The 13,006-nt window shown below is 46.5% G+C and overlaps 2 protein-coding genes across 2 annotated transcripts in view; both read left to right on the top strand.

Moving 5' to 3' along the window:
- Positions 1-6,346: 6,346 nt before the first annotated feature.
- On the top strand, positions 6,347-9,975 carry LOC307237412 (aquaporin-8-like; the record flags this gene model as incomplete). The annotated part of the gene is made up of 5 exons (XM_080010124.1): positions 6,347-6,621; positions 7,234-7,360; positions 7,845-8,059; positions 8,755-8,889; positions 9,933-9,975. The coding sequence occupies 5 exons, from the start codon at positions 6,347-6,349 to the stop codon at positions 9,973-9,975; spliced, it is 795 nt and encodes a 264-aa protein (XP_079866250.1).
- Positions 9,976-12,187: 2,212 nt separating this feature from the next.
- aqp8b (aquaporin 8b) overlaps positions 12,188-13,006 on the top strand; it is a gene marked incomplete at its 5' end in the record, with an annotated part of 3,030 nt that continues 2,211 nt past the window's right edge. Inside the window, one exon of the mRNA XM_080010123.1 lies at positions 12,188-12,444. Coding sequence (XP_079866249.1) covers positions 12,188-12,444 — 257 coding nt within the window. The remainder of the gene's footprint in view (positions 12,445-13,006) is intronic.

Here is a 13,006-nt window from a genome sequence, read left to right as displayed (position 1 = left end):
GTAACATGCCTCTATATTCCTCTTGTGGCAAAACGGGCTGTTTAAGTGGGAGGAGCCCCGAGGTCTGTGAGTCAATGGGGTTTGAGCACAAGTTCCGGGTTCCGTATTCACTCCGTAACGTTTACTGATTTCACTTTATTTCACCTTTTAGTTCCATGTAAACGGCGCCCGCCCCCCATAAATTAAAGTAAATAAAATAAAATGAACACATCTACAATAAAAACACACTGTTTTTATTGGTTCTGTTTGGTGAACGCACAGCAGATGGGATGGAGCAGATGACCATTTAAGGAGATCCGTGACCAGCTGATGTCACCTGGTACAGAGAGTAGAAAAAAAACCTTTGGAGACGGTGCGTTCAGAGCGGTGGGAATCCTGAGGGTTTTGTGCACAGCCATTACTTTGTTGTTAGTTAACCTCATTATTTGACACTTTGGTCACGCCTATTATGAACATCCCACAGTGTAATATTGTATATATGACAGAAAATAAAGAAAAGCATAATAGGTCCCCTTTAATGTTGGATATACTGTTGTTTTCATAATCCTATCACTGTTCTTTTGCAGCTGATGTTCTCTGATGTTGTTTGCAATATTTTGTATCATCAAAAAAATATATAAATGATAATAATAATAATAGAATTGCATATCCTCTGCTGCACTTCTATACGTGCAGATCAAGGCGCATGCGCAGATGAACATTCAGGCTTATCCAATTTGAGCTAAGGGGCCCGGGGTGACTGTCCTGCATTACGCATCAGAACAATGAAGCCATGACAGAGGTTGCATGACAAGCAGTTTGTGGTGCAGGAAACTGCATGTGATTGCAAAAGCAATGGTTGGAATATGTTTTATATCCAGAGAGGGAAGGTGAGGATCAAGGGCTTGGTAATTGTGTTCATTTGTAAGCTATTTTACTCTGATATTGCCTGAACTGCAACACTGTGGAGTTCTTTTGAAGGTCAGTAGGTTGACGGGCCAAAACGGCCCCATGAAGGACGCTGGGTTTTAAGGCTCCGGCTTTGTGTTTCATTATGACTGTTTTTCCCGGTAATGCCAGCGGCATCGTCCCGCTACGGCAGCGACTGTTGACTTGCACAGAGAGGGAGGAACAACCAGGAGACCAAAGGGTAAATATTGTGCTTTTGGATCAACAGTGGATCTGCAGAATCCCTGTGTTTATGCCTTCAGGCTTTATTCAAATGCCGGTTCCCATCGTTTGGAAACGCTCGCAGCACGACCTCGCTCAACGCTTTACTGCCGAAGGGGAACGCTCCCCTTCCCACTGATTAACTGCGGTGCAATGAGGAAGAGTTAAAAAAATAAAATAAAAAATGAAAAGTCCAATCTCCCTTTTAAAATTGGGAATTTCAATAAATGAATAAATTAATTACCTAGTTTTTCCCACAGGAACAATATGCGGACAAGCCTTCTAATATCTTATAATATAGTAGTACAACTCTTCTGTCTCCAGGGGTCACAGGGTTCACCACACCAACCACACATGCTCTGTCAAACAGACCTGTTTTATGGAAGCGCTCGCTCCGCCTTCACCTCTTATCTTATCTCTATCATCAAGTGGGATTACTGCTCGTGTCGCTGGGGCAATCCCTCATCCATTCGGGGAGCGGAGACTTTTGTGGTGGGCTTAGCTTGGCGTGTTTGGTCTAAAGATCTCCCCCGGCCCCTGTGTCATGTGACAACCCCCGCCCCCCGCGGAGCAAGGCGTGCCGCCTAAACATTTGCTTCAGCGGCTCTGCTCTTCCTTAACCCCCGGTTTGACGGCGTCAAAGGACAACCGGAGGCGACTGGGAAGAGACAAGAGGCTTCTCTGGAAACAGGAAACATCCAAAATATACTTTCCAGAGCAGTGTTTTTCAAATGGGGGTCCTCGTACCGCTAGGGGTACTGTAGGGGGTACTCCGGAAAAAAAAGAAAATGTGTTAAAAATATTATTTTATATATATATATAAAATGTTCTATATAATGTTCTTAAAGAAGCCCATACGATGCACATACACCGCGTTCCAAATTATTATGCAAATGATATTTTTCTCTTATTTTCCTAAATAGTCGATGCAAATGACAGTCAGCATCATTTTCAAGTCATACGGTATAAGTTGAATGTTATGGAACAAACTTCCCAATAATAACAGTATTTTTTTTCAAAAGTAAAAAACTCAAAATGCACTGTTCCATATTATTATGCACCACAGAGTTTCAAAACATTTTAAAGGTTGTAAAGAACTGAAAATGGTCATTTGTTGAATGTGCAGCATTAGGAGTCATATTTACTGACATCAAAAGCTATTTCAATCAAAAACATCTTAACAGGCCAAGTTCCATGTCAACATAGGAGCCTTCTTTCATATCACCTTCACTGTTCTTGCCTCCATTGAACTTGTGAGTGTTTGGAGAGTTTCTGCTTGAATTTCTTTGCAGGACGTCAGAACAGCCTCCCAGAGCTGCTGTTTTGATGCCAACTGCCTCCACCCTCATAGATCTTTTGCTGGAGGATGCTCCAAAGGTTCTCAATAGGGTGGAGGTCGGGGGAGGATGGGGGCCACACCATGAGTTTCTCTCCTTTTATGCCCATAGCAGCCACTGACACAGAGGTATTCTTTGCAGCATGAGATGATGCGTTGTCAGGCAGGAAGATGGTTTTGCTACTGAAGGCCCGGTTCTTCTTTTTGTATCATGGAAGAAAGTGCTCAGTCACAAACTCTATATACTTTGCCGAGGTCATTTTCACACCTTCAGGGGCCCTGAAGGGGCCTAGCAGCTCTCTCCCCATGATTCCGGCCCAAAACATGACATCGCCACCTCCTTGCTGACGTGGCAGCCTTGTTAGGACATGGTGGTCAGGCACCAACCGTCCACTACTCCATCCATCTGTACCATCCAGGGTTGCACGGCACTCATCAGTTAACAAGACTGTTTGAAAACGAGTCTTCGTGTATTTCTGGGCCCCCTGCAACCCTTTCTGCTTGTGAGCATTGCTTAGGGGGGGCCCAATAGTAGCTTTATGCACAACTGCAAGCCTCTGGAGGATCCTACACCTTGAGGTTGGCTGGACTCCAGAGGCACCAGCAGCTTTGAATACCTGTTTGCTGCTTTGTAACGGCATTTTAGCAGCTGCTCTCTCCATCCTATGAATTTGTGGCAGGAACCTTCCTCATTCTGCATTTATCTGCACAAACCCGTCTGTGCTCTGAATCAGCCACAAATCTCTTCACAGTACGACGATCACGCTTAAGTTTTTGTGAAATATCTCATGTTTTCATACCTCGTCCAAGGCATTGCACTATTTGAGGCTTTTTGGCAGCAGAGAGATTCTTTTTCTTTCCCATGTTGCTTGAAACCTGTGGCTGTTTAATAATGTGCAACGTCCTTCTGAAGTAGTTTTCCTTTAATTGCGCTCACCTGGCAAACTTATTGTCACAGGTGTGTGAGATTGATTTCAGTGATCCAAAAAGCCCTGAGACACAACACCATCCATGAGTTGAAAAACAAAACATTTAATGTTTATGACACTTAAATCCAATTTGCATTGTTTATATCCATTTAGTTTTTTTTTTCTCCCAATGCCAGCTGAAGAAAGATCATCGAGGGGGTACAATTCTAAAAAACATTTTAAGAACCACTCGTACACAGTAAACACATGAGATCAGACACGGAATTCATTGCTTGTGATTTGCCGGAGAACCGTTATCTTGGTTAATAATTAACATCAGGCCCACAAAGGACTTCCGCCCGAGATGTCGATGCCGCCCGATGATGGCGAAGCTGGCGTCACGGAGCGAGCGATAAAGTCTCCAATTAGAACCAGTGAGAACCAAACACTTCAGATTAAGGTCTATGTGTCTTTCCACAGGAAAAGGCTCCGACCTTCCAGCTCCGAGACATTCTGGCTCCGGTTTGCCGTAGTTTCGGATCATCTCGAGTCGCAAAGACCTGGGTCTCACCAAGTTTAGGCCCGAGACCCAAACACAGGGGTGTGTTCTTCCCTTTTTTTATTTTATTTTATTTTTATTTTTTTTGTGGAAATCCCATTTGAAAGAAAACGGATTGAAAGTGAGAGTTTGCGCGAGTGTCTTTGCTCCAAGGTCAAGGTGCCGCGGGGGGTTTGCACCACGGGAGGAAAGAGGAAGGGAGGGGGGGGGGGGGACCCTCCGTCTTTATCTGCTTTGGAAAACAAAAACATTGCGGTAAGTGGAGCGAGCCGCGTCAAGGAAATGTTTGATCTGGAGATTGGCAGCGTGGCGCGGGTTTGATACCACGCTTCCCGCACTCAAGCAAATCAACGCCAAAACACAAAGAGCGCCACCGTTCACACACACGGCTATTAAATCAATTATAATCAAGACATGGGCGGATTGAATCATGATTATCTCAAGCAAATAAAAATGAAACACGCTTTTCATCACTGTCGCTCTTTAGTGCTTTGAACTGAATAAATTGGAGAGAGAAATTCTCCATAAAGTGTTTTATGGAGATGATAAATAAGTCCCTTGAAGACACATTCCTTCCAGTCTACACGAGACGTGAGGGACAGAGTTTTACAGTGTGTGTGTGTGTGTGTGTGTGTGTGTGTGTGTGTTGCAAAGATATTTCTTGCATTTGATGCATGTGCACTGTGTTTTCCTGTCCTTCTTGGGTCTCACGTGGGGTTTCCTCCATCTAACATCAGTAAGGACCCCCACCCAAAACATGCACACATCCTCGGACCGGCCGGGGACACTTGTCACCAGGTCCCAGGGCGTATTGTCAAATGCTGAGCACTGCTCCTGGCTGCCCCTCCGGAGGAAAGAGAAGCCAGGATGGGTCAAATGCAGAGGCCACATTTCAACAGCACCATCCCAAGCGTGTGTGTGTGTGTGTGTGTGTGTGTGTGTGTGTGTGTGTGTGTGTGTGTGTGTGTGTGTGTGATCAGTAAAGATTCTTCTGGATCAGTGCATTACACATTGGCCCCACACAAGGAGACAATCTGAGACACCGAGCCTCATGAAGTGTGATCGTCTCCTCAAATCATTTGCTCCAACGAACCGGACGTCCTGGTCAGCATCCCTGGTGTTCAAAACATCGCCTGCCATCGAACCGCCAAGTCCTCATCCAACGACTTATCTCTTTGCGGACATGGGCGGAAAAATCACGACATGAACTTGTGACGGCAGCGCTGTAAGGCAGCGAGCAGATGACTCCTTTTCCTCAGTCATTTAATGTAGTATTTAAAATGGTATAAAATATATTTATAATCTTTATCCTGTCCAATTGTCCTCTTCTGACTGAGTGAAGAGCCTTCGGTTAGAATTCTTGCTCAATTATATTTATTTAGTAGCCATGCACGCATTGCAAGGTGGAGGAGGGCCCCACCTTGGTCCTGCCTGGGGCCTCCAAATCACTAGGACTGCCCCTGCTTACCTCTACTCTACCTCCCTGAACTCTCCTTCATCTCTACTTTACGGGGAAATGTTGAGTGATTTTTTTTTTACAGAAATAGTTGATATGATTTCATTGCTAAATGTGTCCGTATAAAAAAAAAAAACAATATAAAAATGAATCCATTATCTGAGGTTTATTTATTTGATGAGCATCTCGTGACTTCAGAGGCGAGAGGCCGTGGCCTCTTGTCCATCTCTACTGCCGCACCTTTATCTTTATGATCACTCTATATGCCCCCAAGACCCTGAAACTGCAAAGATAACCTCCCCCAGGCCCCGACCAGCCCCTCCGTCCTCTTTATGATTCTGGAACAGTTAATCGAAAATGTCCTTTGAAACCATCATTTATTTATTTGTTTTAAGAAAGGTGACTCCTTCTCAGGCGAAACATTTAAAGCAGGGAAATGTTTGGAAGAAACACGACCTACATTGGTATAATAGCCTGGTCTCCCTGGATAAATAGATGTTTAATCTCAGAGGAGATTAAATTAATCTCCTGATTATATAAAGGTTAAATCAATAATTATTCTACAATGTAAATAACTACTTGTTGTTTCCACTAATTAAATACGTTTGTTTGCAATGTACATTTTTTCTGTTATAAAAACACTATTAAGACCAAGGGAACAACTTTCTTTTATAACTATGAAATTCGGAAAATCTGTCCTGTCACTTATATTTGTTCTCAGGTGAAACCCAGAACAGGCAGCCTTCCTGAGAAGTACTCCACCTTCCCTCTCCACCCTGTCCACCCCTCCACATCTCCTGAAACTTGTCCTCCTACTTCCTTCCCACCTTCTCTTATCTCCTCCTCCGCCCACGCCCTTCATCAGCGGAGAGCTCTTATTTCCCAAACGAGCCGGGTTTCCAGGCCCACGCACCCAGTCGGCTTCTCCTGAGCTCAAGATGCCCGACGCGGAGCTGAAGATGGCGCCCGGCGAGGCGTCCCCGGACGACGTGGGCGTCCGCCCGTCCAAGAAGAGGCCGGCGGGCGGCAGGTGGACGGGCGTGTTCGAGGGTTTCGTGCAGCCGTGCCTGGCCGAGCTGGTGGGCTCCAGCCTCTTCATCTTCGTGGGCTGCCTGTCGGTCATCGAGAACACGGAGGGCACCGGGAGGCTGCAGCCCGCCCTGGCGCACGGCCTTGCGCTGGGCATCGTCATCGCCGTGCTGGGGGAGATCAGGTGAGGTGGGGCCCTCTGGGGGTGGGGTCCCAGGAGGATGCTGATAAAGACTCTGTGATGCGCTTGTTTTAGTTACTATACGTTAAAACAAAAGACGGATTGTGAATGTAGCTCATACAGTCGGTTTTCAGAATTTAGGTATCCTTTTATACGTAATGTGCTTTTATTTTGAAGGTTATATCATATTGGGGAAATGACATTTCAAAATAAAAGCTTTTTAATTGATGTGTTTTATGAATGAGTGTCGTGGATGCCTTTTCTCCTCTGAATCACATTTTCTAAACCTCCAGCACTCGAGACCTTTTTGGGGTTTTCATAGTTTAGTGTAATTCTTTAAAGGTGCACATGCAACACAATATACTGTATATGAGTGAGGATAAAATGAAGTCACAACTAAAGATGAGATGAATTAAGACAACACTTTATTCATACTAATAATATTAATATGTTCTTATGCAAACCCTGTGTATTCGATTATGAATATTAAGGTGAAAGGAAAAACCACGCGGTGCATTAAAGCGAGTTGTGTTAAATTGAAACTTCACTTTTTGCATATTTACTATAATATTGACTTTTAAAAAACCCTCGCCCCGCCTCTCCCCCTCCCCGCAGTGGGGGTCACTTCAACCCCGCCGTCTCGGTGTCGGTGTTCCTCATCGGGGGTCTGAACGTCTTCCTGCTGGTGCCCTACGTCCTGGTGCAGCTCTGCGGGGGGCTGATCGGAGCCGCCCTGGCCAAGGTGAGGAGGGGGGGGGGGGGCCGTGAACTGAGCCCTTAAAGCCTCCGCACGTAAAGATAAAGCTTGAGGATGACAATGAGAATAGATAATAGTAAATGTTGTACCACGCCTCCGTCCATATTGCATCTCCACCACGTGCTCATACGTGCTGCTGTATGAGACTAGATTATAAAACAAATAGTCACACCTCATTGTTTTGAATGCATGTCAATTCAAATTGGAGTATCTTTCTTTCCGTCATTTGTTTACTTTCTATAATAATAAATAATAATATTAATGTAATATTAATGAATATAGTATATATAACAGAATTTTGTTGGGTGCTACTTTCTTACTATCCATTTATCTATCTTTCCATCCATCAATATTCTGTATATAGAGAGATGAAAATAAAAATAATAGTAAGGATCCATATCAATCAATCGATTGTATAGATAGATAAAAATATAGATGGACAGATAGTCAAACATTTCCCTCTCTCCAGACCATCTCTCCGGTGGAAAACTTCCTGAACTCGTCGGGAGCGGCGTTCGACACGGTGCAGCTGGACTCCCAGATGGGCGCGGCCACGGTGGCCGAGGCGGTGATGACGCTCTTCCTCACCATGGTGGTGTGCATGGGAGCGGTGAACAAGCGAACCCGCAGCCTCCTGGCGCCGCTCTGCATCGGGCTCACTGTGACGGCCGACATCTTGGCAGGGTGGGTTCCCACATGCACCACACGCTGCACCGGCACGGGCTGGCGGGGAAGGGATTTTTTTTTTTCTTCAATTATCGCGAAATGATGGGTTTTAAAAATACCAAACCTGGGCCGCGTCAAAATGTTGGTTCACAATCATTTATAGCTGTTCAGGCGACGACCGCTGTGCTGTTGAGAAACTTACCACTCTGCTGCAGCCTTTTAACCGGGGAATACGGTCCAAACCTTAGGCCACTAAAAAAACATGTCACCTCCATGGTTAAACAGTCAGACGGTCTTTGTATCTCACTTGCATATCGAAAAAGATTTGATCGTGTCCTTTTCGGGTTTTGCACTTCACGAATCAGCTCTTTTCACCACAGCCGCGCCAACGCATGAGACTAGAAACAGGAAGTTGCGCGGCTTCACACTCAGCCAATGTTTCTCTTTGGATGTACCGCGGCAATTACAAAGTAGTTTAAAAATAAAAGGTGATATTACCATTATTTAAAACTCAAGATGAGTAGGTTTCTCAACGGTATAGTACTTCGCCTTAGCTCTAGATGCTGCACTACCTGAATACACCACATTTTAGCGCAAAAGAATAAGCAGAATGCGTGCAAAACCTTGTCGGCTGCCAAACCGAAACAAACTGTGCACTGTAAGTGGAATCTCCGTTCAAACATACTGAAGCTGCTGCATGTGGCTCTCTGCAGAGGAGCGGTGTCAGGGGCGTGCATGAACCCCGCCCGGGCTTTTGGCCCAGCGGTGGTGGCCGGATACTGGAGCTACCACTGGATCTACTGGGTTGGACCCATGGCCGGGGCTGTGCTCACTGGCAGCCTCATAAGGTACGTTTGTGTTAAAATATCTTAAATGCAGCTTTTTATAAGGTAAAATCTCCACGGCTACTATCTGCTCTCCATCAGTGATGAGTTTTATGGTAGATTTAGATTGCTCGTTTTTAGCACCAATCCATTAAATCTTTCGGGTGTCGGGTGGTGTAATAAAAAGGTACTTTTCTAAAGCACCGCGCCTTAATGCTGCTCTTTAGCCTTTTTGCAGAGAACCAAGTCAGTCATGTGTTCTGACAGGGCGAGGACAGGACAGTCCAACATGAACCCGCTGCCCTCTGTATCAAAATGTCCTCCAAAGCAGGGGTTCCCAAACTGGGGTGTGTGGCCCCCCGGGGCTCGAGGGAAAAATCATTTTTGGACGTTTTTTCGATTTTTGCTCAATTTGTTGAGTATATATGGACATCATTTAAGATAAATCTTGTATTTGTATTGCCTGTGTGGGGTCCCCAGACAGAGCTCAGAGCCCTAATGGGGCCTTGCCGTAAAAAATAAAAGTTTGGGAGCATAAGGGGTGTAAACATCCTTCTAGATCGAAACGAACCCGACTCCCCTCCTCGCAGAACCTCCTTTAAATATCCCAGTTCAGAGCGGGTGAAGGCGGGGCCGTGGTGCCGGAGCAAACAAGAGGCAAGTCCTCCCAAAACGTACGGAGGAGTTGAGAGGGGAGGGTGTCAGCAAAATGTGACTCATGTGTTATTTGTCAAAACCCTTTGAAGAAGGGATTATTCTTATGATGACGAGGGGACCCGGGGACTATGGGACCCGGGGACTCTGGGACTCGGGGACTCAGGGACTCGGGGACTCAGGGACTCGGGGACTCAGGGACGGCGAACTTCAATCCAGCCGCTCCGTGCCACGTGTTCCACGCCGCCGCCAACGGCCTCCTGCCGCTCCCACGGCGGCTCTGCGGTGGGGGCTGCCGCATGTTCCCGAAATGACAGCCACTTCCTGCGGGGGCACCGCCTCCCGCCCGGCGCTGTTTTATTTGGCACGGCGGGAACGTGGAAACTAACATGTTTTTAATGGCCTCCTCTCAGGCTGCTGCTCGGGGACAGGAAGGTCCGAGTCCTGCTGCGATGACTCCAGCGCTGCTGCATTCACACTTTCAAAGCCACGAAGCCCAAACACTGTTATGTTGAATGTCTGGCAGGTTGTTTGTAATTATGCATTCATACCCTTTGCAGTATATTTATCACTGATTTGTCCGGTGACGATGTCGTTTGTTTCGCTTTCCTCAGGATGACACCGTTTGTTCCATGTTTATTGATATTTCACTTTTAAATAAACTTTTTTTACAATGATATTAAAAGATTTTTTTTCTTTGTTTGTTCCTTTTGTTGAACCGCTCAAGTTCAGGGATTGAATAACAAAGAGATAAGGCGGAGATGTGTTATTATTACATACATTTATCAGGAAAGGTCCTCACGCTATTATCTGCGTTGACGACCGTCCAGACAGTTGATCTGTATTTCAGATTTTCACCGGAGCGATGTGTGATTTCGAAACCTTAACTGTGTGATCATTCTGACAAATAAGCACAGAACATGCACCAAACATGTGCACATCATTTAACATATAGGCACGGATTATAAACACATCTACCTCGTGATCGATCAATATAAATGATTGGAACAATATACTGATTATATATGCACACCGTCACATGGAACCTGATCTTGGGTACTTGGTGAGTTTCATGTATTTTACAACTATACTTACGTTACATAGACACTAGATATTGTAAAGCACTCCACCGAAAAGGCCGGACTGTCTTCCTTTTAACACGAGTCGACTTGTTTTGAGACGATTTCCTCAAATCTTTCCTCAATAATCTCCATTATTTAAAGGGGCGTATTGAGTGGAAGCATATGAAAGCCGTGTATTATCAATGGAAAACATAAAACAGGGAGGGTAAGTGTCCCTTCCATGGAAAAAGAGGAACGGCGTCCCTTCCACTTCAACGTCACGATCATCGTAATGAAAACGTTTCGGGGCTATTTAAAACGCGTCGAATCCCCAACAAACTTGTTCCACATGGAATGTGTGATTAGGCTCCGGCAGATCAACACTGAATGAGTAGAATCTGCTGTCATGTGCGGACAAAGGTGACTTGGCTGTGACCTGTTTGCTAATTAATATTAGGGAAGGCGTGCAGGGTCAACCCTGGAGAATTTCCTAAACGCTCTTATCTGCCTCTGATGTCCGCGCCTTTATTGCTTTGCTGTCCGAACGGCCCGAGCGTTTGGGAATGTCGGCGTGCGGACGCCGCCAGCGGTCGCAGAGCACGGAGAAGTGGAAAATAAAAGAGGGGTTTTTTTTCCACGTTCCCCGACCGGGTGCTCCGGTTTCCACGCGCCTCCCGCCACATGCGGGTCGGCCTGGCTGGAGACCTTATCGCCCGCAGGGACCAGAGTGGAAACCCTGCGAGGAGCCGGCCTGAATTTCAGTCTTACTCCCCTAATTACGTCCGCGCGTAGATAGACTCTGGCCCCTGGCGACCCTGACGGGGTCAGCACATTTTAGTTGGAGCCCGAACATCCAAAGCCTCGTTCTTGCGATCCTCCATGTCCCTGGTACTGCCTCTGAATTTGGAAGAAGGTGGAAAATTGTCTTTTAGTTCCCGTGAGTCCTGATGCTGGAACCAGGTGACCATTTGCAAAATGAGGGCAGGTCCCTCCGCTCATTTCTGTAGAATCCAACCAAATAGAAGCCTCCGGGCTTCGTTGCGGAAGCGAAATAAAAAGTCAAATGAATGAAAGTGAACGGGCGGTGGATGGACTTTGCACGGTTTTCCGCCTCAGCAATTCAGAAGGTCCATTTAAACTGAATCACATTTCCAATTAATCCTTTTTTTGAGTTTTGGGTCATATCCTTATTTGCCCCTCCACAAAAAAAAAAATGTGGTTATCTAACCTCAAAGTCAATTATTACTTTTCCGTAGGTGTTTGGAAATAAGCAAAAGCGTTTAAATCACGGTTTATAACCCTAAGCAGGTGTCTGGGTTCATCGCTCGAACCCGGTTACTAATGTGGACGAGAGGGCAGGTGATGGCTAATCTAAGGTGAAGTAATTGAAAAACAAACCGAAAAAAAACAAAAAAACCTTGAGTCAGCGAGTCAATGGCGAGTCAGTGGAGCAACACTATCTCGGGGCCCTGCCTCCAGATTACGGCCCCACCAACTTTTCCAAAGTTCAAGCGACGGGCGGGGGATATTTGAACGCGCTTCCAGCCGTCGCCGGCATAACCGCACCGCAGCCTCCTCGATCGCGACGCCCCCCCCCCGACGCCGCCATGGACGAGAAGAAGCTGGATATGAGCGAAGTAGAGAGGTCCCTGGTGTCCCCGGGCGCCAAGGAGCCGGCGGCGGGGCCCAACGGCTTCGAGAGGTTCGTGCAGCCGTGCCTGGCCGAGCTGGTGGGCACGGCCTTCTTCGTCTTCGTCGGGTGCGTCTCGGTCATCGAGAACCTGGAGGCGGCGGGGCGGCTGCAGCCGGCGCTGGCGCACGGCCTCGCCGTGGCCGTGATGGTGGCCTGCATGGCGGAGATCAGGTCAGTCCGTGGACCGCAATGAGGAGGTGCTGGTTTGAGGTGGGGGCTTTTTTTTTTTTTTTTAATGCAAAGATTACCACTATTCCACCGGCTTTAGTTCAATAGAAAAACACATTTAATGAATTCTCACCTCCATGTGTTTTTTTTTTAAATAACATTATAAAATTTTGTGTTGGACGTGCATGGGCTGAGAAGCTGCCCGTGTTGAGTTCATTATTTTTCCAGGTGCTAACGCATTAAAACACGTCCGACGTAGTGCACATTATAAGCTCCTCACCAAGGCGCTTAGAAATACCTGCCTCCAGGCTGTGCTTCAAAAGATAAGCTCATTTTCCCTTTCCCGCCGTCGGGCCAATACTGAACCTCGTGACGGATTGAAGTGAAAGTATCTGGGGTCGCGAGGTGCTTGAGTGACAAGCAACGCTCCCTGGCCGCTGCCTCACCGCTGCCTCACCGCTCAAACCACGACACCTCTCAAATTGCTTTCCCTGCTTTCCCTGTCGGACGCGCACTCCCGCGCTCTTGCCGTTCTAAAAAGGATTTTTATTGGTTGTTGTTGTTG

Source organism: Zeus faber (assembly GCF_960531495.2).
Source record: "Zeus faber genome assembly, chromosome: 11".
Taxonomy (NCBI): Eukaryota; Metazoa; Chordata; class Actinopteri; order Zeiformes; family Zeidae; genus Zeus; species Zeus faber.
This window is presented reverse-complemented; position numbering and strand designations above follow the sequence as displayed.